Source organism: Chiloscyllium plagiosum, chromosome 26, assembly GCF_004010195.1.
Source record: "Chiloscyllium plagiosum isolate BGI_BamShark_2017 chromosome 26, ASM401019v2, whole genome shotgun sequence".
Classification (NCBI taxonomy): domain Eukaryota; kingdom Metazoa; phylum Chordata; class Chondrichthyes; order Orectolobiformes; family Hemiscylliidae; genus Chiloscyllium; species Chiloscyllium plagiosum.
Genome location: NC_057735.1, coordinates 34397505 through 34424957, shown reverse-complemented (window position 1 = coordinate 34424957; position 27453 = coordinate 34397505). Strand labels below are relative to the sequence as shown.

Genomic DNA, 27453 nt, shown 5'->3' with positions numbered 1-27453 from the left:
CTCTCCAGCCTATCACCCTCACCTTAACCTCCTTCCACCTATCACATTCCCAATGCCCCTCCCCCAAATCCCTCCTCCCTACCTTTTATCTTAGCCTGCTTGGCATACCCTCCTCATTCCTGAAGAAGGGCTTATGCTCGAAATGTCAATTCTCCTGCTCCTTGGATGCTGCCTGACCTGCTGCTCTTTTCGAGCAACACATTTTTTAGCTCGTGCCTGTTCCTTCTCCCCATTACTCCTCCTATCCCCAACAACACCCTGTTTTCCATAAAGGGTCCAGTCGACTCTTCCTACTTGCCTCACACTGTTGCCACCTGTGACTGGAGGCATCAGTGTAACTACTCAAACTCAGAGCACTTCCTCACTCTCACCATCTTTCTGGAGGTTCTATTACACAAGAAAGAATGTTTAAAGGGTCAAGTAGGGATAGTTCTTATTTACTGGTTTATCACTTTGCAATTCCACCTTCTTTTCTGGTAAGTAGTAAGTTATTTCCTTACACTAATCTCTTCCGTCTTTTCTTCTGTTGCAGTGTTACATTAATAAACTTCCCAATGGAAATTCCCCAATTTGAGATGCTGGAAAAAACATGATTCTTAAAGCATTGGTAAGTATATTCCAATGTGAGGTGGTGTTTAGTGACGACCAGATGGTAAAATACTCACTCCCGCACACAGGGGCCAGATCATGGTTTTGGCAGTTGGTTAATATAGACAATGTATTGATGAGAGTTGGCAAGAATGACAAACTAATGATGTTCTTGAACAGGGTTAGATCACTGATGTGCGTACTTAGTTACAGGTGAATTCCGTAATGCTGAATGCTATATCCATAGCAACATAAGCACAGTATATCATGGACTCTAAAAAGTTACACTACCAGTTAGAAATTCAGACTTATCTGAATCAGTGGAAATTTGACCTGGGATGGTTAAATCAAGCAGCAAAATTATGCCTTTTTGAGAGGTCAATCCAAGTTCTGATAAGTGCTCCAAATTCTAAGAATTTATGATTATTTGAAAAGAGAATGACTTCAAGAATCAAATGTTCCTAATTAACTTTGTGCATTAATTATTTGCTCAATTTAGTTTGATGAGCACTTATCCCTAGAAGTAGCAGGGGAATGCAAGTGTTTGAGATACTACAACTAAAATGTTCTATGGACTTTCTGAAATTTTTTGATATGTTACTTGGTGTCAGTCTAACTTTTAATTCCCATCAGTTCAATCTCCTAAAAGTAATCAATTATTTATATGCATTGATGGGGCTGACAGAATATAAGGAGTTTCACAGAGATGAGATTGTTGTAATGACATTTCAGCTCTCTAATGCAATGCAAATATAATTATAAGCAATAATAGGATGGGAATAAAATTTAAATTGCTAACTTCAGCTCTCCCACCAAGAAGTTAAATGACACAAGTAGATTTTATCATTTACAACCAGCTGAGTGTTGGTACCGTGGGCAGCTCAGGATGGCACCCTCCTGGAGCTGAGAATGGAGAAAGAACATGTAGTCTATGCCAAGTTCAATGATAGGTACTCAGATGTTCTGATGAAACATGGGGTGAGAGCTGCTTTTTAATTTGTCTTTGAATAGGATTTTTCTGGTGTTAGGTGCTCATAATAATGGAATGTCAGGTGCTCAGACTAAACTGTGACAAAATAAAAGCTGATTCTTTATTCATGAAGTGTTCTGTGGAAATCATACTGTGTACTGAAGATGGTTAATTCCAACGTATTAATGCTGTAGTTTATTGAACAATCCCTGTGTGGAATGTAACACTGAACATCCAGGGATAATTTATACAACAGATCTTTTTATATGATTTTCTCTCCCTAATATCATCTGAATGTCGCTCTTTCAAAGCTTCCATTGTGGTTTTATCCAATCAAAAGCACTGGTCAGTATAACAACACACCAGATTAAGTTAACTGCACTTAGCCAGGCCAGCAATTGGTGTCAGTGCCTGAATTAGGGTTCGCTAAAACATTACTCTCAGTTTCTGATCCTGACCATTAACCGAATTCTGGCTGGGGAAGGCGTATGTGACCAGCTACTGGGATTTAACTGTTGGAGGCAGATAAGAGGAACAATATGTGTCATCCTGTTCAATTGCAGGAGACCCAGTCAGCTTTGAGGGCTGTGCCTCATTATTCACGAGTTTAGCAAACTGTGGGTGCCAAGAGATTATCTTGCTGCTGTTTGCTGGTACAATATCAGAGAGGTGACTTTCAAATGGATTGATTGGAAATGGGTGTCATTGAGTAGGTAACACTTTTAGCCCATTCAGGTCAGGTGGTGGTGAGCCAATATCTTGAATTGGTACAGCACTTGAGGTGCAGTCACACCTATATTGCTGCTAATAAGAGAGTTCCAGTATTTTGATCCAGGAAAAGTGGTTTTGTTTCAAGTCAGGATGGTGTTTGTCTTGGAGTGAACTTGCAAGTGGTAGTATTCTCTTACATGTGCTACAGTTCTGGGTGGTAAAGGTTGCAGGTTTGTAAGGGCCTTGGTGAGGTTCTTGACGTGTACCTTCTAGATGTACATACTGCTGCCACTGTGGTATGTGGTGTGCCAATCAAGTAGGTTACATAGTCCTGATGGTATTGAGCTTCTTGAATGTTGTTGAAACTGTACCTATCCAGGTGGATGAAGAGTATTCAATCATAGTCCTAACTTGTGTTTTGTACATAATAGCTGAAAATATGTTGCTGGAAAAGCGCAGCAGGTCAGGCAGCATCCAAGGAGCAGGAGAATCGACGTTTCGGGCATGAGCCCTTCTTCAGGAAGAAGAAACGTCGATTCTCCTGCTCCTTGGATGCTGCCTGACCTGCTGCGCTTTTCCAGCAACACATTTTCAGTTCTGATCTCCAGCATCTGCAGTCCTCACTTTCTCCTTTTGTACATAATAGGCAAGCATTGGAGATTCAGGTGGTGAGTTGCTTGCCACAGAATTCCCAGCCTCTGACCTGCTGTTGTATCCACTGTATTTATACAGCTTGTCCAATTCAGATTTTCTTTTAATCAATGATATCCCCAGGATAATAATAGTATAGAATTAATTGTAATTCCATTGAATGGCAAGGGGAGATGGTTAGTTTCTCTCTTGGTTGGAGATAATCATTGTCTGCCACAGGCCTCAAAACTGACTGGGCTTCCTGCAATTGAACAGGATGCCGTATGTGTTCCTCTTATCTGCCTCCAACAGTTAAATCCCAGTAGCTGATGGTCACTCGTGCCTTACCCAGCCAGAATTAGGTTAATGGTCAGGACCAGGAACTGAGAATGGTGTGATTTTACTTACACTTACTGGCTCGATCGTGATATTGTCCACATCTTGCTGCATTTGGACATAGACTGCTTCAACATCTTAAGAATTGACAATGGTGCTAAACATCATGCATCATCAGTTAACATTCCCAATTTTGGCATTATTGCTGGAAGAAAGCTCATTGCTGAAATAGCTGAAGATGGTTGGGCCGAGAATGCTAGCCTGAGGAACTTCTGTAGAGATGTCCTGGCAGTATCAACCTGGATGGCAACTTTCAGAGATCTATGTACATGGACTCCAAGATCCCTCTGCGCAGCCACACCACCATGAATCATTGACCCATTATTTTTCCTTCCCTCATGAGAGGCTGATGACCCCTGTTCAATAGCAAGCCACCAATTGGAGGTTTTGTCCCACACTGCAGACACATTTAGTATTTTTCCCTTTAAGAGTACACAAGGACAGGGATTCAAATGCCAGTCCCAACACAAATGGAATGTACCAGCGAGATTGAATATTCTTCTGTGTATCTATTGGGGTTTGAGTATTAATATACTGTGAAAGCCACAATAAGGCTAGTTTTTCAAATCACCCCTGTATTACAGGCAAAGGTATTCTCTCCCTTTCAGTGCTGCAAACCAGATAGACTGAAATAGGATAACAAAATGACTCTCTCTTGCTTTCCTCCCCTCTGATTCCTGGAATACAATTACAGTTGAAAGGAATTAGAACTACAGAACTTCATGCAATCTGCAAAACTAAGGATCATGTAATTGTTTAATTTAACAACATCAACTTTACTGGAATAGCTGCAACATTCAACCATCCACTCTTTACAAGCAATTGAGAGACTGATCATACTTTTTATTGAACTTTTGGATTCACCTCTTATTTCTAACTTGTGTGTATGTATGTTGCATTAGTATTCCTTCTCGTGTAGTGATTAATAAACTCAATATTTTTGTTAATTCAAGACATTAGCTGGTTAAGTTAGGTATTTTTAAAATATAAGTTCATGTGGCTCTGGCAGAAAGGTATTTGCAAAGGAAGGGATTTCTTTTCCTAAACTAACCTTGTTGCAACCAACTGAGAGAATGACTGAATAAGGGTGGAGAGCCAGTTAATCCTGTTTTAGCAGCTTGGGGTATCCTGTTTGGGACCATAATAAACTGGGCAACTTGCCTGGGATTTGGTCATAAAATTGCCAGATATTATCAGGACCTTTAACCTTTGCAGTATCCGGTGCCTTTAGCTGCTTCTCAATATGCTGGACTCTTAATCCAGAGACCCAGGTAATGATTAGATTAGATTAGATTACATTACAGTGTGGAAACAGGCCCTTCGGCCCAACAAGTCCACACCGACCCGCCGAAGCGAAACCCACCCATACCCCTACATTTACCCCTTACGTAACACTACGGGCAATTTAGCATGGCCAATCCACCTGACCCTGCACATCTTTTGTGACTGTGGGAGGAAACCGGAGCACCCGGAGGAAACCCACGCAGACACGGGGAGAACGTGCAAACTCCACACAGTCAGTCGCCTGAGGCGGGAATTGAACCCGGGTCTCAGGCGCTGTGAGGCAGCAGTGCTAACCACTGTGCCACCGTGCCGCCCATCTGGGGTCTGAAGTTCAAATTCCAACAAGACAGATAATGGAATTTGAATTCAGTAAAAATCTGGAAATAACAATCTAATGATGACCACCATTCCATTGTCAATTGTCAGGAAAATCCTATCTGGTTCACTAATGTCCTTGAGGGATGGAATCTGCCAACCTTACCTGGTCTGGCCAACATGTGAGTTCAGAGTCTCTGCGATGTGGTTGAATTTTAACTGCCGTCTGGACAATTAGGGATGGCCAATCAATGCTGGCCTAGCCAGTGATGCCCTCAACCCATGAATGAATAAAAAAAATCCAAGTAGTTAAAGACTGGCATTTGTGATACTTGGGCTTTCAGTGAAGACTGAGATTGATAGTTCACTTGACGTTTCTGTCTGATGCCCGTGCTTCGTCCTGATGTACTAGGTGTCAGTAAGCTAGTCCCTTTTTTTTCTAAAAGCTGTTCCTTGGCTCAAGGAGACTCTGTCCTTGATACTTTTCAGAGGAGCAATAAACCGGTCGGGTCTCCGATCAGTCTGGTTTGGTACAGAGATGAAAAGGATTTTGAGAGGGCTTTTGTTTATATGTAAACAGATGAGACTTCACACCAAAGTGGTCATGCTTTAGAAGTGACCTGTATAAAGAAAGGGGAGTGGTCAGCTCTCTAGCTGAGCTCAGCAGTTTTAGTTCAGTCTTGAACTGGGAAGTTCAACAGGGAGCTGTGTGGAAACTCTCTGTCTTTCTGCCTTCAACTTCAACTGTAAGCATGTGTTCCATTGATACTTGTTTTTAAAGGGAGTTTGCTTATTGGGACTGTTGTGTGTATTTGGAACAGCATACTTAAGTCTAGCTGGATAGGTTGAGTTCTGTAGGGGTTCTTTATTCTGCTCTTTGTATTTCATTGTGTAATTTTGCAAATAACTTTTTGTCTGTTTTAAAATCTAGTAGTCAACCTAGATATGCTTCTCTGGGTAATTTTCACTGTACACTTCGCGAAACAAATTACAAAGTTAGGTCTAGGGCTGCCTGCTTAAGAATGTTTTTAGTGGTCTGGCCTACTCCATAACCGATTGGGGGTTCTTTGTGGGATTTTGAACAGCAAGTGGTAGGTGCTAGTGTCTTTATTTCAGGTGTTGGTTTAGTTGGGTAGACAAGGCTTGGGATAGTAATGGCTTTTTCAGTCGGCAAACATTTTCTGGATGTGAATGTGGTGACTTTGGAAGTTTTGCAAAAAGTCAATAAGACCAAGCTGCAGGAATTAGCAGAGAAGCTGGAATTGGACCTGCCTGCTTTTGTGAGGAAAGGACAGATAATTGCAATAGTAGCTCAGCATTTAAATTTGCTGGAGGAACCATCAGAATCTATAGCGGTGGCAAGAATTCAATTGCAAATGAAGTAGCTTGAGTTGGAGGCGAGAGATAAGGAATGGGTAGCAGAGATGAAACCGTTTAAGTTACAATTAGCAGCAGAAGAGAGGGAAAAAGAGAGAACAGAGAAAGAGAGAGCTTTTGAACTTCGAAGACTGACACTTGAAAAGGAAACTCAGCTTAAAAGGCTGGAAATAAAAGCTGAAAGTAGGCTCAGAGAGGAGGAAAACCAGACAAGCCAGGAAGTTTTGTTGGACTAGTAACAAAAAGCATCAGGGAAGTTAGACAACTGCCTTAGAGAGTACAAAATGATCAGATATTGGTAAAGGAGGAAGTGCCAGATCTGCTTAAAAATATATATATGCAAGGGTAAAATTTATTCACACAGACCAGGAGCAGTAAGTAAGGAGGTTACAGTATTAAGGGGCACAGGATCCTCTAGTCTGTGATGATGAAGGATGAGGAGATATGCACTCCTGAGGGTCTATTGCCAGAAAAGGAACTGGTAACAGGAATTCATGGTGAGACAAAAAATGCCCAATTATGTAAAGTGAGGCTAGAGTGTCCAGAGAAGAATGAGGAATTTGTAGTAGGAGTACTAGACAAACTCTTAACTCCAGGAATACAATTTGTCCTTGCAATTGATGTAGCTGATTCACTGGGAGGCATGCTGCCTATCCTTGTTGAAAGGCAGTGGAGACGCAGGCAACTGAAGACCTGGAGAATGTTTATCCAGCAATTTTCCCTGATTGTGTGATCATGAGATCACAGAGACACAAGCTGAAGCAGGAGAGATCAAAAGGCACAGATAAGGTAGCTGATGTACTGTTATCCGAAACTTGATTTGGTCAGATAAGTGGAACAGAGAAGGAGCAAATAGGTAAATATGCCAGTATTTTTAGCTCTGCTAAGCTGATTGAATTACAGCAGACACATAAGGAGTTAAAACAGTTACATCAAAAGGCATTTACAAAGAAAGAAAGCGAATGCATTCCTGTGTGTTATTACTGAACAAATGATGTCTTAATGAGGAAATGGAGAGCATCACACATTCAAGCAGATGAAAAATAGGCAGAGATTCATCAAATTGTTCTGCCACTAGGGTACAGAAAGGACTGGCACATGAGCTGTCACTTGGAGGTCATATAGGGGCTGAGGAAAACACAGACTGAAATACTACACAAGGATGTATTTGAATTTTGCCAGATGTGTCATTCATCTCAGCTTCACATCGAAACTATTCAAGGAGGTTAAGGATAACTTGGGAATAAAGCAATTCAAATGTACCATCCGGAATCACAGGGAGCACTAGAGAGACGGCATCAAACACTAAAGATCATGTTGAGGGCTTATGGTCAGGAGTATACAGACAATTGGGATAAGGGAGTTCCATTAGAAACTTTTTGCGATCAGAGATGCACCGAATGAATCAACCAAATTCAGTCCATTTGAATTAACTTTTGGACATGAAGTTAGGTAAGGGGTAAACGTAAGGGTATGGGTGGGTTTTGCTTCGGCGGGTCGGTGTGGACTTGTTGGGCCGAAGGGCCTGTTTCTACATTGAAATGTAATCTAATCTAAAAAGTAAGAGGACCGTTATAATTGATTAAGGAAAAATTAATGAGTCAGAATTCAGAGACAACCCATTTGAACTATGTGTCAAATTTTAGAGAACAATTAAATAGAACTGGTTAGACAGCATTTAAAAGTATCACAGCATACATTGAAACAAGAAAGGGATAAGAAATTTTGCAATTGGGGATAAGGTATTGGTGTTACTTCAGTAACAGGTAGTCTGTAAAAGCCTTTAAGTGGATCTTAACAAATTGAGAAGAAATTGAGTGAGGTGAACTACTTGATAAGGACTCCAGACAGGTAGAAATCTCACAGAGTGTGTATGTGAATATGCTCAAAAGGTATTTTGATAGGGAAAGAATGCACGAGGAGAAGGTATTAATGATTACAGTGTAGAAGGAAGAACCAAGTTCAGAGGATTTTGAATTGGACATTCCTCAAATCAAATTGGGCAAAGATGAAGTTGTCAATAATTGGGATAAATTATTGAGTTACCTTCCACAAGAAAATTGGAATGACCTGAAAGAATTATTACTATCACATGAGGAGATATACGGAAATAAACTGGGAAGTACTAATCTCATTGTGCATGATGTAGAGATAGGAGATGTTGTTCCGATTAAGCAACATTCTTATGGGCATAACACTTTAACGTTGGTTCAGAAGGAGAGAGTGCATGCTCCAAGATGGCATAATCGAAGTGAGTTACAGTGACTGGACCTCATCTATAGTCATGGTGGCAAAGCCAGATATATCCAATGGTTATGTTTGGACTATCGCAAAGTCAACACCGTTACAAAGACTGATGTATAGCCAATTCCACAGTTGGAGGACTGTGTCGAAAAAGTGGGACAAGCAACTTACATTTCTAAGTTGGACTTGCTCAGAGGCTACTGACAAGTACCCCTGTCAGAGAGAGCAAAGGCAATTTCAACTTTCGTAATGCCAAATGGACTATATCAATTCAAAGTCATGCCATTTCAGAGACTGACTAAGAAGGTCAATTCCGGATTACCCAATTGTGTTGTTTCCATTGATGACCTGGTGATTTTTAGTCACTCATGGAAGGTACATTATTGGACTTGTTTGATTGACTTCGGAAGGCAGGCTTGGTGGTAAACAGATGAGACTTCAGGCCAAAATGGTCATGTTTTAGAAGTCACCTGTATAATGAAAGGGGAGTGACCAGCTCTCTAGGTAGTTAGCTGAGCTGAGCAGTTTTAGTTCAATCTTGAACTGGGAAGTTCAACAGGGAGCCGTGTGGAAACTCTATCTTCTTCTGCCTTCAACTTCAACCTGTAAGCATGTGTTCCATTGATACTGGTTTTTAAAGGGAGTTTGCTTATTGGTACTGTTGTGTGTATTCAGAACAGCATAATTAAGTCTAGCTGGATAAGTTGAGTTCTGTAGGAGTTCTTTAGTTTGTTCTTTGTGTTTCATTGTGCAATTTTGAATAAATATTTATCTGTTTTAAAATCTATTTGTCCAACTAGCTATCTTACTCCGGGCAATTTTCACTGAACATTTAGCGAAACAAATGACAAAGTTAGGTCTAGAGCTGCCTGCTTAAGGATGTTTAGAGTGGTCTGGCCTCGTCCATAACATAAGCTGCCCCGTTGATTAGGATGGGGGATATCTGTGGAGCCGCCTCCTCCAATTACTTATTTAATTGTCCAGAGCCATTCACAATTAGATGTGGCAGTACTGCACTACTTATTTTTGATCTGTTGATGTTTGAGATCAACCAAATCTTGTTTACCTCATGCCACATCCATTGTCTTTAATGCTCTAGATCCTGCGCTGTAACATCTGTAGATTGGCACTTAATTTTTCAATATGCATCACACTGCTCCTGGCTCACTGCACCCTGGACTGAGCTAGGGTTGATCCCTTGGCTTGATGGTAATGCTAGAATGTGGGGTATACTGGTCATCTAATTAGGAGGGGAATGGGTACACAATTTTAACTGTGTCACTACCTTTTTTTTGCTGATTGGGGAGATGTATCTCCCTCCTGACCACCCCTCTGCTGCACTAGGTGACAGATGGATTGCCTCCAGTTGCTATGTTCTATGCGGTTGACTGGAAACTGATTATACTCACTGTCTAGGACATGTATGAAATGGTAATTGATAAATTAATGAAGGGTCATCAAGTGCCTTCTGAGGTCTTCAGCAATGTTAATGCATTTTGGAGAGAAATAGAGAGAAATTTGGAAGAAATAATTGAAATTTGTGATTTGATTCTCTGTTATACACAGCAAACTGATTCAGAGTGATATGCGACATATGCTGTCCCTGCCATTCATTAACATGTTATAACCTCGAGTATTACAGTTCTTTAAGTGAGAAATGAAAATCTCAGGCAGAGAAGTGAGCTTCTTTAAAGCCTTTTTGGTGAATAAAATGTCAACTATATCTTTGTCATGTTGCGTAGCCAGCAATGATGGCATTTCCAGAGTCCTCCAGTGAGCACTCAAATGTTTATTGTGATTTGACCTTAATTAGGATCAGTCACATGCAGACTCAGGGCAACAGAAGTGTGACAGACCATTGGAACCCATTTTCAATGATCTATGTAGTGTTTCAATGGCAAGAAGACTTGTGAGAGATTTTGTCATGTTTAAATACAGACGAATGTAGTTCAATGTTGTCGTGAGTTGGTAGCACAGAAGCTCATCACTATTAGCATGGAAATTACAAACCTTCTTTTACTAAGACTCAAGTACAATACACAATAGGAGTTTATACTGCTAATGTGTGCATAATGTTGATTCTACAGTCTGTTTTCCATCACAGCTGGGAGATGAAGTTACCATGTCATTTCATTAGAAATTTCTGTAGGTGTGAGCAAAAGAGTTTAAAAAAATGGTCAGTGATTGTCACTGGCAAGGCCCATATTGTTGTCCCTTCCTTATGACCCATGAACCGATTGGCTTGCCGGGCCATTACAGCAAGCTGTACAGAGTCCGCACATTTTTGTGAATCTGGAATCACATTTAGGGCAGACCAAGTGAGGATAGCAGATTTCCTTCCATAAATGACATGAATGAATCAGATGGGCCTTTACAACAATTGATGATAGCTCCATGATCACCATTACTTGGGACTTATCTTAATTCCAGATTTATCAATTGAAATTGAATTTAATCAGTTGTGACGGTGGTATTAGAACCCATTGCCTCAGAACGCTTGCCCGGGCCTTGGAATGTTTACTCCAATGATATTACCACTATGCCAACACCACCGAGCACAAGATTTTTTAATTCCTTCATTGGATGCTGGCATCACTGTCTGGGCCAGCATATTAGTTGTCCTTGAGAACGTGGTGGTGAGCTATCATCTTCAATCTTGGAGGCCATTTGTTGTAGGTAAACCCACAATATCATTAGGGAGGAAGTTCTAGTACTTTGACCTAGTGACGCAGGAACAACATTACATTTCCAAGTCAGGACGGTGATTGCTAACTTGCATATTATAGTGTTCCCATGTATCTACTGCTTTATCCTTCAAAATAGTACTGGTCACGGGTTTGGAATGTGCTAGGGAGTCTAGGTAAATTTTAGTTGTTCATCCAATAGATGGTCCACACTACTGCTACTGAACATTGCTGGTAGAGAGTATGAATGTTTGTGGATATGGTGCCAATCAATAGGTTGCACATCTTGGATGAAGTCAAGCTTCTTGAATGTTGTTGCAGCGATACGATCAGGGAAGGGGGAGTATTCCATCACACTCCTGCCTTATAGATAGTGGACAGGCTTTGGGGAGTCAGAAGGTGAATTGTTGTTACAGGATTCCTTGCCTCAGAATTGCACTTGTAGCCTCAGTATTTATTGTTAGACCAGTTCATTTTGTGGTCAATTGTCACCCTCAGGATTATGCTAGTAGGAGATTCAGTGCTTGCAATGTCATTAAATGTCAAAGGATGAAGGTTAGATCCTCATTTGTTAGAGATGGTCATTGTTTGACCCTTCCTTAGTGAAAATATTACTTGCAACTTCTCAGCCCACACCTGAATATTGATCAGGTTTTGCTTTATTTAGAAGTGGACTGTGTCAGTATCTGAGGAACCCAAAATGAGCTTCAGAGAACTGGTTGTGCTAAGTAGGTACAGCTTGATAGCAGTGTCATGACATCTTCCATCACTTCATTGACATTGAGAAGATACTGAAGCTCAATTTAGGTTCCTCCGAGGTATTCAGGTTCTGACCTCATTACAGCTGTGGTTCAAATGGAGACAAAAGAAAACATAGACAACAATTCTGAAGTAGAGTCAGTTTGCTCTTTGCATCTGTTGCTCTTTCCACAGATGTTGAGTTTCTACACCGTTTTCTATTTTCATTATGGACCAGGGAGCTGTGTTCCAGAGCCCTACTAATGCTGGCATCAATAGAAATCAGTGCATTGGTAATAGGAACCTAAAATATGCTTCAGTGACGAGGTCATCGCTGTATAGGTACTAGTTGATAGCACTGTAATGACATCTTCCATCACTTTACTAATATTTGAGGCTACACTGAGGGGCAGTAATTGGTCGGGTTGGATTTAACTTACTTTTTTAAGTAGAGAAAATATGCTATTTTTCACAATGTCAGCTAAATGCTAGTGTTGTAACTGTACTGGAACCGTTCGGCTAGCGGTGTGGCAAATTCTGGAGCATATGTCTTCACTAATACTGCCAGAAAGTTGCCAGGGCCTATTGAGTATCTAGTCCTCAAGCCATTTCTCAATATGACATGGAGGGAAGTGAATTGGCTAAACTCTGGCATCTGCAATGCTGGGGCCCACTGCAGGAGACCAAGCTGGATCATATCCTGCTCCCTGTTTCAAATCCTTATCTTTTGCACTGGTTTGCTGGACTCTCTCTCTCTCATCAGTGAGAATAAGGATATTTCTGGTTACTCCACAATACTTGAATGGAAATAGCAGGACTTAGTTCTCATTTGTTGGTTGTGGAGTAACTTACCTCAGTTATTTTTTTTTTAACTTGCTGCTTAGGTTGTTGGCACAGTAGTGGTCCTGTTTTAGAGTTTCATGACACATTTTGGTTTGCCTGGAGCTGCTACTGGCATGCACTTCTGCACTATTCATTGAATCAGGCTTGATTTCCTTGCTTGATGGTAATGGTTGAATGGTGGATATGCTGGGCCATGAGTTTGCACATTGTGTTAGCATACAATTCTGTTGATTTTGATGGCCCACAATGCTTCACAGGTACTCAGTCTTGATTTTCTAGATCTGTTCAAAGTCTTTCCCATTTAGTACGGTACAAGTGCCATACACCATGACTGAGGACATTTTCAACATGATGATGGGACTCTTACTGTCATGGACAGATGTATCTATACAAGGCAGATTGCTGAGGATGAGATCAAGTATGTTTTGCCCTTTTGATGATTCCTTCCATGCCAGTCACTGATCTAATCTGGCTGCTGGGAACTCCATCAACTTAGTCAATAATGTTGCTGCCAAACCATTCTTGGCGATGGACATTGCAGAATGTACTCTGATGTTGGTAAGAATACTTGGGAGACTTCAGTGTTTCTTCCAAGTGTTATTCAACACCGAGGAGTACTGATTCATCAGCCAATGGTGGGCAGTTTATGATAATCAGCAGGAGGTTTCTGTGTCTGTTTAATATGATGACATCATGGTGTCTGGTGGACTTCCTCCTGACTGTACACCACTGTGCTGCCACTTCTGCTGGTCCTGCCATTGAGAGAGAACATTCTGGGATCATGGTGATGTTGTCTGGGACATTGTATGATATCATGGCAAGTGGTTTTCCCCTGTGAGTTAGACTGGAGTCATATTACATCTATTAATTACTTGAATACAGAACTGTATATCTAAGTATTCAGATGACACGAAATGAAGAGGCATGGTGTTGATGAAAACCAGAGGTTATAAAGAGGCTTGAGTAGATGTAATGAGTGGAAGAACTAGAGCAGATGACTGTGGAGAATTGAGGTAAGACACGTTATATTTAAATAAAGTGACTCTGAATATTTTCTTACTGATGCAAAACTTGGCGCTTTGAAAACAAAAAGGGATTTGAATGTCCATGTACTGAAATCTAGTAAGCGGTTCAACATTTCACCAGAAGAATTCACGATCACGGAAGGTTATAGAATCATAGAGATGTACAGCATGGAAACAGATCCTTCGGTCCAACTTGTCCATGTTGACCAGCAGAAACTCATTCAACCCATCATATCTTCATCAGCTATTCACTGACTATTATGACTTTATCATTCTCCTGATTTTTCCATATGCTCTAGGATGTTGTTTTGTGGTGGCAGCAACGTTGGCACTGGCTGCTTCGGCGTGAGCCCGGTTCAGGATTCAGCAGCTTCAGCAGACGCATGGTGGTAAAGAATGGCAACATGGCTCCAGACAATGGCTGGGTCCAGGTACCTGTAAAGGTGGTGGCATTCACAGACTGAGGGATGAACATTTGGGGGGGGTTTACTTTTCTGGCAGCAAGGCCTCCTGGTGCTGGTGGAGGAAAGAGCTGTTCCCTTTTTTATCTTGGCTGTTTCTTTTATTTCTGTTTTTAATCCCCTCTTTGTACTCTAAGATGATACCACAGAATGGCGTCTTGGACACTTTTCACTGTACTCCTATGCTTGAGTATAATGACAATAAGATATGTATCTAGCGGAATGTTAGCCTTATCAATGTATCAGGTGAAGTAACGTGTTCAGCTTTGGGCAAGAAAAGACAGGACGCATGTATTAGCCACTGATACAATGCAGATTCACCAAATTATTTTTGTAGTTAAGATATTAAATTAGAAGGGTAAATTTTGTATTAGCTTGAGTTTAGAGGGTTGAGGGATAATCTAATCAAGACATTGAAGATAATAGTCTGATAGTGTAGACAGCAAAAAATATTCCTCTGGAGTGTCTGGAACAAGAGATAATGAAAATCATTACTACATGCAGTGGGTAAAGCAGACAGCATTCTGCATTTAAGGAAACCCTAAAGAAAGACATCAGGAAGAAAAGAATACATAGATTTTTGATATGTTAAGCTAAAGATAAAATTAAGTGTTAGGCCATTTAGGAATGGACCCAAGAATTACATGGAATACATGGATAGCGGGAACGGACTCTTCAAGCCATCAGTGCTCATACTCATGTTGCACATGAGCCTCCATCCAATCGATTTACTTAATTTCACCTTGCCAACAAAACAACGTATCTTTATATTCCTTTTCTTCCTCTGTACTATCTACATTCCGCTAAAACCATGGAGTAACAACTAATCGAGAATTTGACTGTAGATATAACTGTTCATTTTCAGGTAGTAAAACTGTAATTAGTGGAGTGTCTCTGGGATCAGAACACTGGCTAACAAAATATCTCTTCTTTTCACAAAAGGGAGTGGAAATATAGAACTCTTTCTTTCACAAAAGGTTGGACCTTGGATCAGCTGAACTTTTCCAAGACTGAGGGTAATGGATTAATAAAAAGAAATTGCATCAAGCGATATGGAACAAAAACACGTAAATGGATTTGAACTCCAGATCAAGTCATGAAATAACCAGATTGGTAATAGGTTCTTCTCCTAAGTATGTAAAAACACATTTGTAGGGGAAAAAAAGTTGAATATCGCCCATGTAATATTTCACAACTTTCAGTACCTAAAATAGGCTAAAATTAATAAGTAAGTTACAGTGTTGAAATCAGAAATTTACCAAAGGATATGAATGGATTGGGGCAATAGGTGAAAATTTGATAGATAAAATTTAATGTAAGGTTTAAATATGAGATTATCCATTTTGTTCAGAGGAATAGAAAGACAATCTAATGGACAGAAACTTCAAAGTGCTTCAGTGCAGAGGGATCTGGTATCCATGTGCATGAATCACAGAAAACTAGTATGCAGATACAACAGGTAATAAGGAAGACAAATGGAATTTTGGCATTTATTGCTAAATAAATAGAATATAAAAATGGGGAAGTGTTGCTGCAACTGTACAAAGCTTTGAGACTGCATCTGGAGGATTGTATACAATTTTGGTCACTTTTCTTGAGGAGGGATAGTTGTGTTGATGACAGCTCAGAGGACGTTCACTAGATTGTTTCCATACATGAGGGGTTTGTCATATGAAAGAAAATGGTGATGTTTAGGCCTATACTGTCTGGGGTTTAGAAGAATGAGAGGAGATCTAATTGAGGTATAATATATGCTAAAGGGGATTGACAATGTAAACATAGGATCTTTCTTCATGTGGGCAGTCTAGACTGAGATTTAGTAGAAGGAGTAGCAGACTTATCAACAAAGAGAAGAAATTAGATAGACGTTAGAGAAAATGGCCACATACAAGGTACAGAGTGATACGTCGGTGACCGCTAGACGGGGCCGGCAGTCAGTGCACAGCTGCCCCCTGTAGTTGTCCCCCTGTCAGATAAGTATTCTGTTTTGGATATGATGAGAGGGATGGCCCATCAGGTGACAGCAACAGTAGTCAGAGCAGTGGCATCACAGCTGTCCCTGCTGTAAAGAGGAGAAGGACAAACCATCATAGAGAAAGCGTAATTGGACATTTGATAGGCAGGGGCACAGATAGACACTTCTATGGCCACAAGAGGGACTCCAGGACGATATGTTGCCTCCCTGATGCCAGGGTCATGGATGTCTCTGAGCGAATATAGGGCATCCTAAAACAGAAGGGTAAAGAGATAGAAGTCATTGTCCATATTGGCACAAATGACACAGGTAGGAAGAGTGACAAGGTCCTGCAACGACAATTCAGTGAGTTAGTTATAAATTTAAAAAGCAGGATCTCTAGGGTAGTAATCTCAGGATTTCTCCCCATGCCTCATGCTACTGAGGCTAGGAAGAGAGACAGAGTACAATTGAACACGTGCCTAAAGAGCTGGTATAGGGGGGAGGGCTTCAGATATTTGAATCATTGGGATGTTTTCCACGGAAGGTGGGACCTGTACAAAAAGGACAGGTTGCATCTAAACTGGAGGAGCACAATATCCTAGCAGGGAGGTTTGATTGTTCCACTCGGGAGGGTTTAAACTAATATGGCAGGGAGTGGTGACAAGAGCAGCAGGTGAGTAAGTATAGAGACTGGGGAAGAGCTTGAGACCAAGGCAAATATAGCTAAGAGGAAGAGCAATCAATGAGAGGATGCTGAACTCAGCAGAACTGGAGGCTTGGACTGCATTTGCTTCAATGCAAGAAGTATAATAGGTAAAATGGATGAACTTGGATTAATGCACACAATTATGATGATGTTGCTATCACAGAGACATGGTTGAAAAAGGGACAGGACTGACAGCTTAATGTTCAGGTTAATGATGTTTTAGACAAGACAGAGGAGGAAGCAGAAGAGGCGGAGGAGTTGCATTACTGGTTAGGGAATATATCACATCTGTGTTGAGGGAAGACACCTCTGAGGGATCTTGCAATCAGGAAGAGGAAGAGAGTTATCACAATGATGGGATTGTACTACAGACTTCCCAAATTGGTTTATTTCAATTGGCTGGATTGTTGGTTTACAGAGTGGTGTGATGCCAACAGTGTGGGTTCAATTCCTATCACCAGTTTGATATTACCATGAAGGACTCTCCGTCTCAACCTCTTCCCTCATCTGAGGTCTGATGCCCCTCAGGTTAAATCACCACCAGTCACTTCTCTCAAATGAGAGAGCAGTCGCTATGGTCTGGTAAGACTATGGTGACACAACAGCAGACTTCTTAGCTGCCAGAGAAATACAGGAAGAGATGTGCTATCAGATTTTGGAAGGATGTGAAAATAACAAGTTTATTGCGGTGGGTGATTTTAACTTGCCCCAAATTTAGTGCCGGGGGTTTGTATGGGGAGCAGTTTGTTGGGTGATCTAGGACAGTTTTTTGAAACAGTATGTGGATAGTCCAATGAGGGAGTAGTGACCATCGTTTTGGGAATAGTGAGCATAATTCCATAAATGTTCAGATATGTACAGATAATGACAAGAATATACCTCAGATGAAGGTGTTAAATTGGGGAAAGGCCAACTATAACGGAATTAGGCAAGAATTGGAGAATGTGGACTGGCTGTTTGAGGGTCAATCCACATCTGACATGTGGGAGTTTTTAAAAAACTGGTTGATTAGAGTGCAGGACAGGCATGTTCCTGTGAAAATGAAGGACAGGAATGGCAGGATCTAGGAACGTTGGATGACAGGGGAAAAAAATCAGCTAAGTCAAAAAACGGAAGCATATCTAAGTTCTAGGCAACCAAAAATGGACAAATTCCTTTAAGAATATAGAGAAAGTAACAAGAAGCTCAAGTAGGGAGTTAGGAAGGAAAAAGGAGCCATTAAATGCCCTTGCCAGCAAGGTTAAAGAGAATCCAATGGTAGTTTATACATATATTAGGAGCAAGAAGGAATGGGCCCACTCAAAAATAAAGGATAAAGTTATGTGTAGAGCCAGAGGAAATAGGTAAGATCCTTAATGAGTACTTTACATCGGTATTCACCGAAGAGAGGGACGTGAGGAATGTTGAGATTAGAGAAAGGTGTGTGAATACTCTCAGACAGGTCAACATAATGAAGGAGGAAGTGTTGGGTGTCTTGAAATGTATTAAGGTAGACAAGTCCACTTTGCCAGATATGATCTATCCAGCATACTGAGGGAGGTAAGAGAGGAAATAGCTATGGCCTTAACTGATATCTTTGCATCCTCTTTGGCCTCAGACAAGGTTTCAGAGGATGTAAAGTGGCCAATATTGTTGCTTTGTTTAAGAAAGGAAACAAAGATAATCTAGGTAATTACATGCCAGTGAAGTCAGTGGTAGGGAAGCTATTGGACAAGATACTAAGAGACAGGATTTATTCACATTTGGAAGCAAATGGACTTGTTAGTAATAGGCAGCGGTTTGTGCGGGCAAGGTCATGTCTCACCAACTTGATTCAGTTTGCTGAGGCTGTGACAAGAATGATGAAGGGAGAGCAGTGGATGTTGTCTACTGGACTTTAATAAGGTATTTGATGAGGTACCTCATGGTAGGCTGGTACAGAAGGTAGAGTCTCATGGGATCTGGGGTGAGCTGGCTAGATGAATATAGTTTTGTCATAGAAGACAGAGCAGAAAGGGTGTAAGAGTGCTTTTCGCCATGGAGATCAGAACTAGTCCTGGGATCTTTGTTCTTATATATAAAATGATTTGATTTTAAGGAAAATGTAGGTGGTCTATTTAGTAAGTTTGCCAATGACACCAAAATTAGCATATTTGCAGACAGAAAATAGGATTGCCAGTGGAAGCAATGGGATATACATTGATTGTAGATTTGGGCAGAGAAATGACAGATGGAATTTATTTCAGACAAATGCAAGGTGATGCATTTTGGAAGATCAAATTCAGGTGTAAATTATACAATAAATGGTAGAACCCTTTGGAGCATTGACATACAGAGGGATCTGGGCGTACATGTTCACAGATACCTGAAAATAGCAACACAGTTGGATAAGGTATTTAAGAAGGCATACAGCACACTTGCCCTCATTGGTTGGGGCACCGAATATAAAAATTAGGCGGCACAGTGGCTGAGTGGTTAGCACTGCTGCCTAACAACACCAGGGACCTGGGTTTGATTCCCACCTGTCTGCGTGGAGTTTGCACATTCTCCCCGTGTCTGCGTGGGTTTCCTCCGGGTGCTCCAGTTTTCTTTCACAATCCAAAGATGTGCAGGTCAGGTGAACTGGCCATGCTAAATTGCCCACAGTGTTAGGTATGTTAGTCAGGGGTAAATATAGGTTAGGAGAATGGGTTTGGGTGGGTTACTCTTCGGTGGGGCGGTGTGGACTTGTTGGCCGAAGGGCCTGTTTCTACACTGTTGAGAATCTAATCTAATCTTATGTTACAACTATATAAAATTTTAATTAGACTACATTTGGAATAATGCATGCAGTTCTTGTCGTCAATCTACCAGAAGGACATGGATGCTTTGGAGAGGATGCAGAGAAGATTTACTATAACGTTGCCTGGTCTGGAGGTTTTAGTTATGAGGGGAGATTGGATAAACTCAGATTGCTTTCATGGGAAAGATGGAGGCTGAGGAATGACCTGTTAGAGGTCTACAAAATTATGACAAGCTCAGTTAGGGTGGATAGTCAGAGTCCTTTTCCCAGCCTGGAAAGATCAAAAGGGTGCAGGTTCAAAGTGAGAGGGTGGAAGTTTAGGGAAGAAGTGTGGGGAAAATGTTTCACACAGACAGTGGTGGAGATGGTGGAAGCAGGCACAGTAACAACGTTTAATATCTTGATACATACATGAATGGGAGGCAAACAGAGGGTTGGATACCACACCTGGGCAATGAGTAACAGGTCTGAATAAAGATAAATCAGCGCAAGCTTGATAGACTGGAGGGCTAGTTCATGTGCAGCATGGTATTGTATATATTGGATTGGATTCTCTCAAAGAATCATGAATCTGTGGAATTCACTACTCCAGAGTGCAGTGGATTCTGGGACATTGAGTAAATTTAAGGAGGAGATTATAATTAGTGATGCGTTGAAGTGTTAGGGCTGGAAAGTGGAGTTGAGGCTGAAATGCGATTGTCATGATCATATCAAATTGTGAAGTCGGCTCAAGGGGCTGAATTGCCTACTCCTGCTCCTAGTTCTTATGTTGTAGTAGGTTGGTTTGTGGCTTGTATACAGTGACAGTATCTACAATGTATACCAGAGCAATTTATCCTTGAACAGCATCTTCTAAACTCTCAACCTCTACAACCTACATGAAGCAGGATTGCAGATGGATGGGAACATCACCTCATGCATGATTACCTCCAAATCACACACCATCCTAATGTAGCTCCTTCTCTGGGTCAAAGTCATGAAATTCCCTTCCTAGTTGTACTGTTGATGTTTCCACACCATGCAGGCTCCTGTGCTTCAAGGCGACAAATGACTGCCACCTTCTCTAGGAAGTATGATCGGCAATAAATGCTCGCCTAACCAGTAACAACCATATTTACAATGTGTCATAATAAAAAAAATTGACTGAGACCAAGTAGTTGCATCATTCAACTTAATTTGACTGATAGAAATTGCAAAGTGGTATAGAAAGATATAAAAGGAATGAGTAAATAAGATTTTTACTTCAATGACCTTTAATCATATATTAAGGTAAAGTCACCATTAGTCTCTCATTAGACAGAGATAACTGGTAGTAGTTTAACTTGAGGGTCACCATGCCTTCGGTCAGGGAAGAGGTTAAGAAGGATTGCCCTTCATGGCAACCTCAGCTAGAATGGGATTTGAACCCATGCTGCTAGTATCACTCACCAAACATTTCACCAACTGAGCTAAGTGACCCCTAACCAATCTGTCTGATTAAGTGGCTACTTTATATGATTAGAAGATTGAAGACTGACTATAAGCAACAGCTCAGTACTCAAATATTTCACTTCCTTTCAAAAAGATTCATGATTTCAAATCCATCTCTTGGTTGCAGCTCTTCAGTTTAGGCCTGGCAATATGAATAATTAAATGACCCATTTCTCTTCCCCTTTAGACAGGGAAATTTTTCTAAGCAGCTTTCCTAAGAACAAACTGAATGTTAGAATGAACTATAATGTACTGATCACCATGAACTTCTACAATATCTTCTAAGGAGTTTGCTGTTGCAGTGAAATCAGATTACCGCATCTCACCTGGTTATTCTGGAAGTCATAGTCCAGTGAAAATTGCAATTTCCCGAGCTTTTCTTCCTCTTTTGGTTCCTCATCTTTGTCTTCACCTTCAGTTAAACCAGTTTCTGCATCATCATCATCCTGTTTGGTCTGTGAAGAGGAAGCAAAATTTTGCTGAGTTTCCACAGGTAGTGTTTTCCTGTGATCAATACCTTGATAGCAAAACTCCTGATTTAAATAACGCATGTTTTTTTAATAACCTCGTAAGATAGGCTGTAGATGCAGTAGAATATGCCTTTTGCCAGCTTTAATATAGTACTGATTTCATTAGATTAATAATTTTCATAAATACAAAGTGGTTTCAGCTCAGTCAACTGATAACGGTTTGCCATATTGACTAAGAGGTGAATTAAAACCACCACTTCAGTTATGAACTGAATTCAAAAATACTGTGTTGAACTTTAATAGCATCATGGATCACTTTATAAGACAAAACTTGAGTCTACTATTGATTTTTGAAACAACTGAACTTGAAAACATGGGCCAGAAAAGGCAATCTACCATTTAAATGGCTGAGTGGTTTTGCAGTGCAGATCTGAAGAAAGCTGATGCGATTGAATATTAATAATCAGGCGTGCAGATGATAATATGTTTCAAAGGGAGCAAAGCAATACTAGAGTCATTAAAAGAATCTTGATGGTATTTTCCTGCATTGCTACAGCTTCAGGTCTATAAACTACATTCATGTGCAATTTGCAGTCCAACATGCCTCATCTTATTCATCAAATGTCTTAAGAGTTCAATACATTTATGCCAAACGCATAAGAGTTAAATTCAAAGATGTCTGTATGGATTGACAATCCCCATATGACTCTCTGTGCATGATTGCTTAAGAGAGATTAACTGTTTTGTCTAATGTCTGATCTCCTTAAGACAATGAGTTACACACTGTTTGTAATTGGCAGAAAGCCTAAAGTTGGCAAAAATCCATTTTATTTAGGACAATGTAGCAATTTTTATGTTTTGATGACTGTGTGGTTGCTGTGTTCCTTTGACCAATCAGTCCAAAGAACCAATTCTATACCAAGAAAAAAAGGCATACAAATCTCCAGAAATAACAAACCCCACATTAAAATTTTCATATAGAGTGAAGAAAGCCCCAATACCTTTCTCCTGATCGGATTATGGGTCCTTGCTTGACTGCTTTGCCATCTTGTGACCCATATGCTGTGGAACTTATTGATCAATTCTTCCTGATTGACTATAACCCTATTTCATTCTCTTTCTAGCCCTAGTCTTCTGACTTGCTGCCACTCACCCAACAGCATCTCCAGCCTCACTGCTCATATCTCACTTTTGACACTTCCCATTGCTATTTTGTGGCCACTGGCCTGCCACACATCCCTGATTACCGGATTAGAGGTGCAGTTGAAAGTTGGGACTGACAGACTAAGTTTAGAATGCATGCAAATGGAAGAACACTAGAAACCAGTGAATTATTTATTCCACTAAAAGACAAGATCGATTCCATAGCTATCGGCAAGGTGACACTGAGTTGATAGAGTTGGGAAAGGTGAATAACATAAAATGAGAGACAGAGGAAGAGTATGAAAACTTTTCATAAAAATGTACAAAAAAAAGAAACAGCACAGAGAAACTGACAGAAAAGGTGACTGTCAGATTAAGAACAGGAGTCAAGATAAACAGATGTAGAGGCACTGATGAGAGAGAGTTTGAGAGAAAGAAAATAAAAAGATAGTGTTTGGGAAATCAAGTAGTGGGAGATACAGGAGAGACAGTGGGACAATGTTTTACATTTTTGAGCGATATCTCAATAACTGATCATGTCAGTATTTAGAATTGTTTCTGGGAACTGAAAGCAACAAAGGAATTGAATTATCTTGCTTTATTAATTCTATTAGGATATATTTCCAAAGCAAGCATAGTTTATGGTATTTTCTCTTTATAAATTCAAACTAATATACCTGATTAAATAAAAAAAAATTAAAATAAATATGGACTTGGTATTTTTTAAAAAAATATTTTACAGCCATAGCCCTTTTTTTAAAAAAAATTCTTGATCAGCAGCACGACAGATTACCTTCACCTGTCAAAGTGGCCTAATAATTAAACTTACTAATCATTTCATTCCAAGAGTCATTACAGCTTCCATGACATGGGCTGATGAAAATCTGACAATTGCTACATTTCAGCATATTCTTCAGCTATACAGCCCATTCTCTTTTGATTAAGGTTGTTTAATTCAGAGTCTTCTGACAACTAAACTATCTTTAATCATAAATTCATACTTTTTTCTGCATCTTTTACATAGTTTAATTCAGATGATTGAAAGGATTTTAGTGTAAAGACCAAATTTATAATTTTGGGAGTAAGCTGCATCATTAAAATCTTATCACCACATCTGGTCATCAGACATTTGAGATGTGTGGTTTGAATAAAGTGACTCTAAAGTGCTTTCCTGGAAATAATTACTTCTTCAAAGGCAACTCATTGTGTAAAATACTTGGTGATGTTTTGACCAGTTAAAACATAATTTTGTTATGATTCTCACAGTGGACTCCAGTCTACAATGGCAAAATACTAAAAGTTTTAGTTATGACAGAGAAATATTGTTTGTAAAAGATTTCTTGGAAGTACATCACTCATAATTAATCCTACATGGTTCTCAATTGGTAATGTGTGTATGGCAATTACTGTCAGTAGCAATCTTGCAATAAAAAAGATAATTACCAATATTCTGATTTAACAAATAATATTTAGATATCAATTATTATAGAAGAATTCAAAATAGGGAACTATTGATTTGTATTATTTTTACTACTGGTTCAGAATTCTAATGTGATGTTCAATTGAAAGTATTATGCCTTTTTGTTTGCATCTTTAGCTGAAAACTTTCCAGTTGACAATTATGATGATGGATCAGAACCCCAAAATACTGGAGGCATTTTTATCCCTTAATTGCAATATGGGATATTTAACAAGAAGACGTTACAAAGGAAAATTATAGGTGTTAATCAAAATCTATGTGAAACAAATGGGATGCAATAACTACAGTGTCAAAGAAATGTTAAACAGACTAGATTATGACTGCAAAGATAATAATGAGGGGCTGATGAACCTGAACTCAACAGCAAGATTATATTCCAAATTACAGAGAGATTTTGTGTTTTTTTTTCCCTTTGAAGAATACACAAGGACTGAGGTTTTAAAAAAAAGTCAACTTTACTGGAGTGGAGTACTGGGACTGAATACTCTCATGTGTATCCTCCTGGATTTAAGCATTAGTGTGCTGTGAAGGCCACAGTTACCCCTGAGTTACATATTTATTAAATGTTTTACTGGCTGTTGATTGATGCTAGCTAGACAGGCATTAACTGAAATTGATGTTCTGCAATTTGACTGAGGAAGAAGAAAATGGCATTGCAGATTATCAGGTATGGTAATCATGCCAGGTGGATTAACAAATATTTATCTGTCGGCTTAATACAACCATCACCTCTATTGTGCATGGATCCAACCAACGCCTATGATTCAACAGTGATGTTTTTCTCTAAATATTGTTAAACCAGAATAAAACAACATGGTTACATTGTGTCAAAGGAACACTCTTTGGCAATGCAATGCTGTGATTAGAAGCATTTTTGTGAATATGTTATTTTAAATTGTTATTGACTTCATTCACAATCCAAATTAAAATATTTTTCTGTTCGAGCACATCAGCACAATTCTGATAATTGTGGTTGCTTCTAAAAAGCCAAATTTTCTGTTTAAATCTGCAAATAATATTGTCTTTCAATAACTCTGATTGCTTTTAATTGTCCAAAATAATGTATTTTCTAAATTGCAATCAATTATTACAATCTGAACAATCTTAATCCTTATGTCATCACTGATATTAAAACTTCTTATTTTACAGACAATAAATAGAAGGGTATATGTGCAGATGTAAGAATTAAACCTTAAAGCCAATACAAAACAAATTCTTGGAAGAACCTACCATCCAGTTGAAATCCAGGACAGTCAGAAAATACAGTCAGATAATACAGATCAGGAAGAGCACAGAAAAAAAATTGTAAAGACAAAAGATAGGCTGTGAAGCTTCACAAACACCACAAAGAGATATGACGCACACAGAATGGCTTGTTAAAAACTTCTCAGAGAGTAATGAGGGATTCTGTTTGCTTAATGTGTAACATGCAATATCTGTCCTTGCATGTTGGTTGATAGGCTGTAATTCAAAATGACAGAAGGTAATATCCTTAACTGAGTCCATGTTTCCTTTTTCCCACTTTTCCTGCCCTTTTTCCCTTCCTCTCTTGTTTATTGAGAAATTGGTTCCAGTCTGACCCATCCTATTAATGTCCTTTTTTCCAAGTTGTAAAACTATTCTTTCTTCATAGAAGATTTCCGCTTGCTGTATATAGATCACCTGCCGATTATACTGTTAAAAACTGAACATAACAATGTTATGGCCTGACCAGCACATTATAAGAACTTGAATCTGTATAAGCTTGTATTGTAGGCTTATGGTCAAGCTGGAGTGATTTCACAACCCTGTATTTCCAGAAGAAAAGGTGCTTTTATGAGAACCTCTTTATCATGAACAGATTCCCTCTTTGATACAGATCCTAGGGCTACTCCACTCAGTCCAACATTCTATTTTTAAACTGCTTTGTAACGTTGACTGGATGGATTATATCTTCTATTGTTACTAGATTTGAAGCCTGCCATGGCAAATTAATTTCATTCATTGTATGAACATGCCACACATTTAGTCAACAGGGAATACTTTAAATGAATAATTAAGAGCTTTTGTTGCTAAATAGAGATGATCATGATTTATCTAGATTACTATAATCTTCTCCAAAATATAAATTACTTCCTATGCCTCTACCCTTTGACAAATTTGACAAACTTACAAGTGGTCTTGAGTTTCAAGATGATCTCTTGAGCTGCAAAAAAAGGGTTACAAAGCATTTTTGCCTTGTAAGGGTGGGAGGTAGGTCTTCACTTAACACATCTTCCAGGATGGAGCACTTATCTTCCACAAGTACCATTTTCTGTCTTTTTTTCCAAATCCTTTCTCCATGCTCGAGTATGGGGATCCCAAAGGTTTTAGCTTTATTAGAAGTCTTCATGTCAAAACACTTTTCAAGGGTGTCAGTATGACACTGAAATCAGTAATTTCAAATAGTTTTCTACTTATCAGCATTGCTTAGATGTTGTAGTGAAGTAGTAATAGAGGAATCAAGAAACTCAGGCTGACCCGATTGATGGACAATACTTACTTCTTCATTAGGGTTGTAAATAAAAGGAACTCTTTATGTGAATGATAATGTGCTTTTCAGAGGTTGTGGATTAGAAAATTCAAATGACAGCTAAGACATATTTCTAACACATGTCTAGACAAAAATTAATAATGCTCCTGTAATTTATAACTTAATTTTTCAAATAGTGAAATCCACAAAATTGTTTATCTTCAACTGCAATTTATGATGCCAATAAATATAAGTTATATAAAGCTTATCTTGGTCTGTATCATCAAAGTGTTTCCTGGAGACAGGGAGCTGACCAAACTTGTCTAAGCAAATACTGCGGTTCATATGTCACAGAATTATTGTATGGTTACAGCACAGAGGTAGGCCATTCGGCCATTCATGTCCATGCTGGCTCTCTGCAAGAGCAATTAATCTTGCGCCACTACACTATACTTTTCCTATTGTCTAGAAATTTCTCTCTTAAGTTAATGATCAACTTCCCTTTGAATGCCACAAATGAATCTGCTTCTATTACTGCCCTTTCTGGAATGCATTCCACATACTAGTTAATCATCGTGCATAAAAGATTTTCTCTATATCTTTCATTTCTTTTCCCAAATATCTTAAATCTGTACCTTTATCAATCCTTTCACCAATGGGAACCATTTCTCTATCTGCTTTTGCCAGTCCCTCATAATTAGAATACCGA

The 27453-nt window shown here is 39.5% G+C and overlaps 1 protein-coding gene across 8 annotated transcripts in view; it reads right to left on the bottom strand.

The window, feature by feature from the left end:
- LOC122563239 (synaptotagmin-B) overlaps positions 1–27453 on the bottom strand; it is a 640974-nt gene that overhangs the window by 105650 nt on the left and 507871 nt on the right. For 7 of the 8 annotated variants that reach the window (XM_043716847.1, XM_043716851.1, XM_043716855.1 and 4 more), the window contains one exon: positions 21487–21615. In XM_043716847.1, coding sequence (XP_043572782.1) covers positions 21487–21615 — 129 coding nt within the window. The remainder of the gene's footprint in view (positions 1–21486; positions 21616–27453) is intronic. The other variant, XM_043716850.1, reaches the window with a different exon arrangement.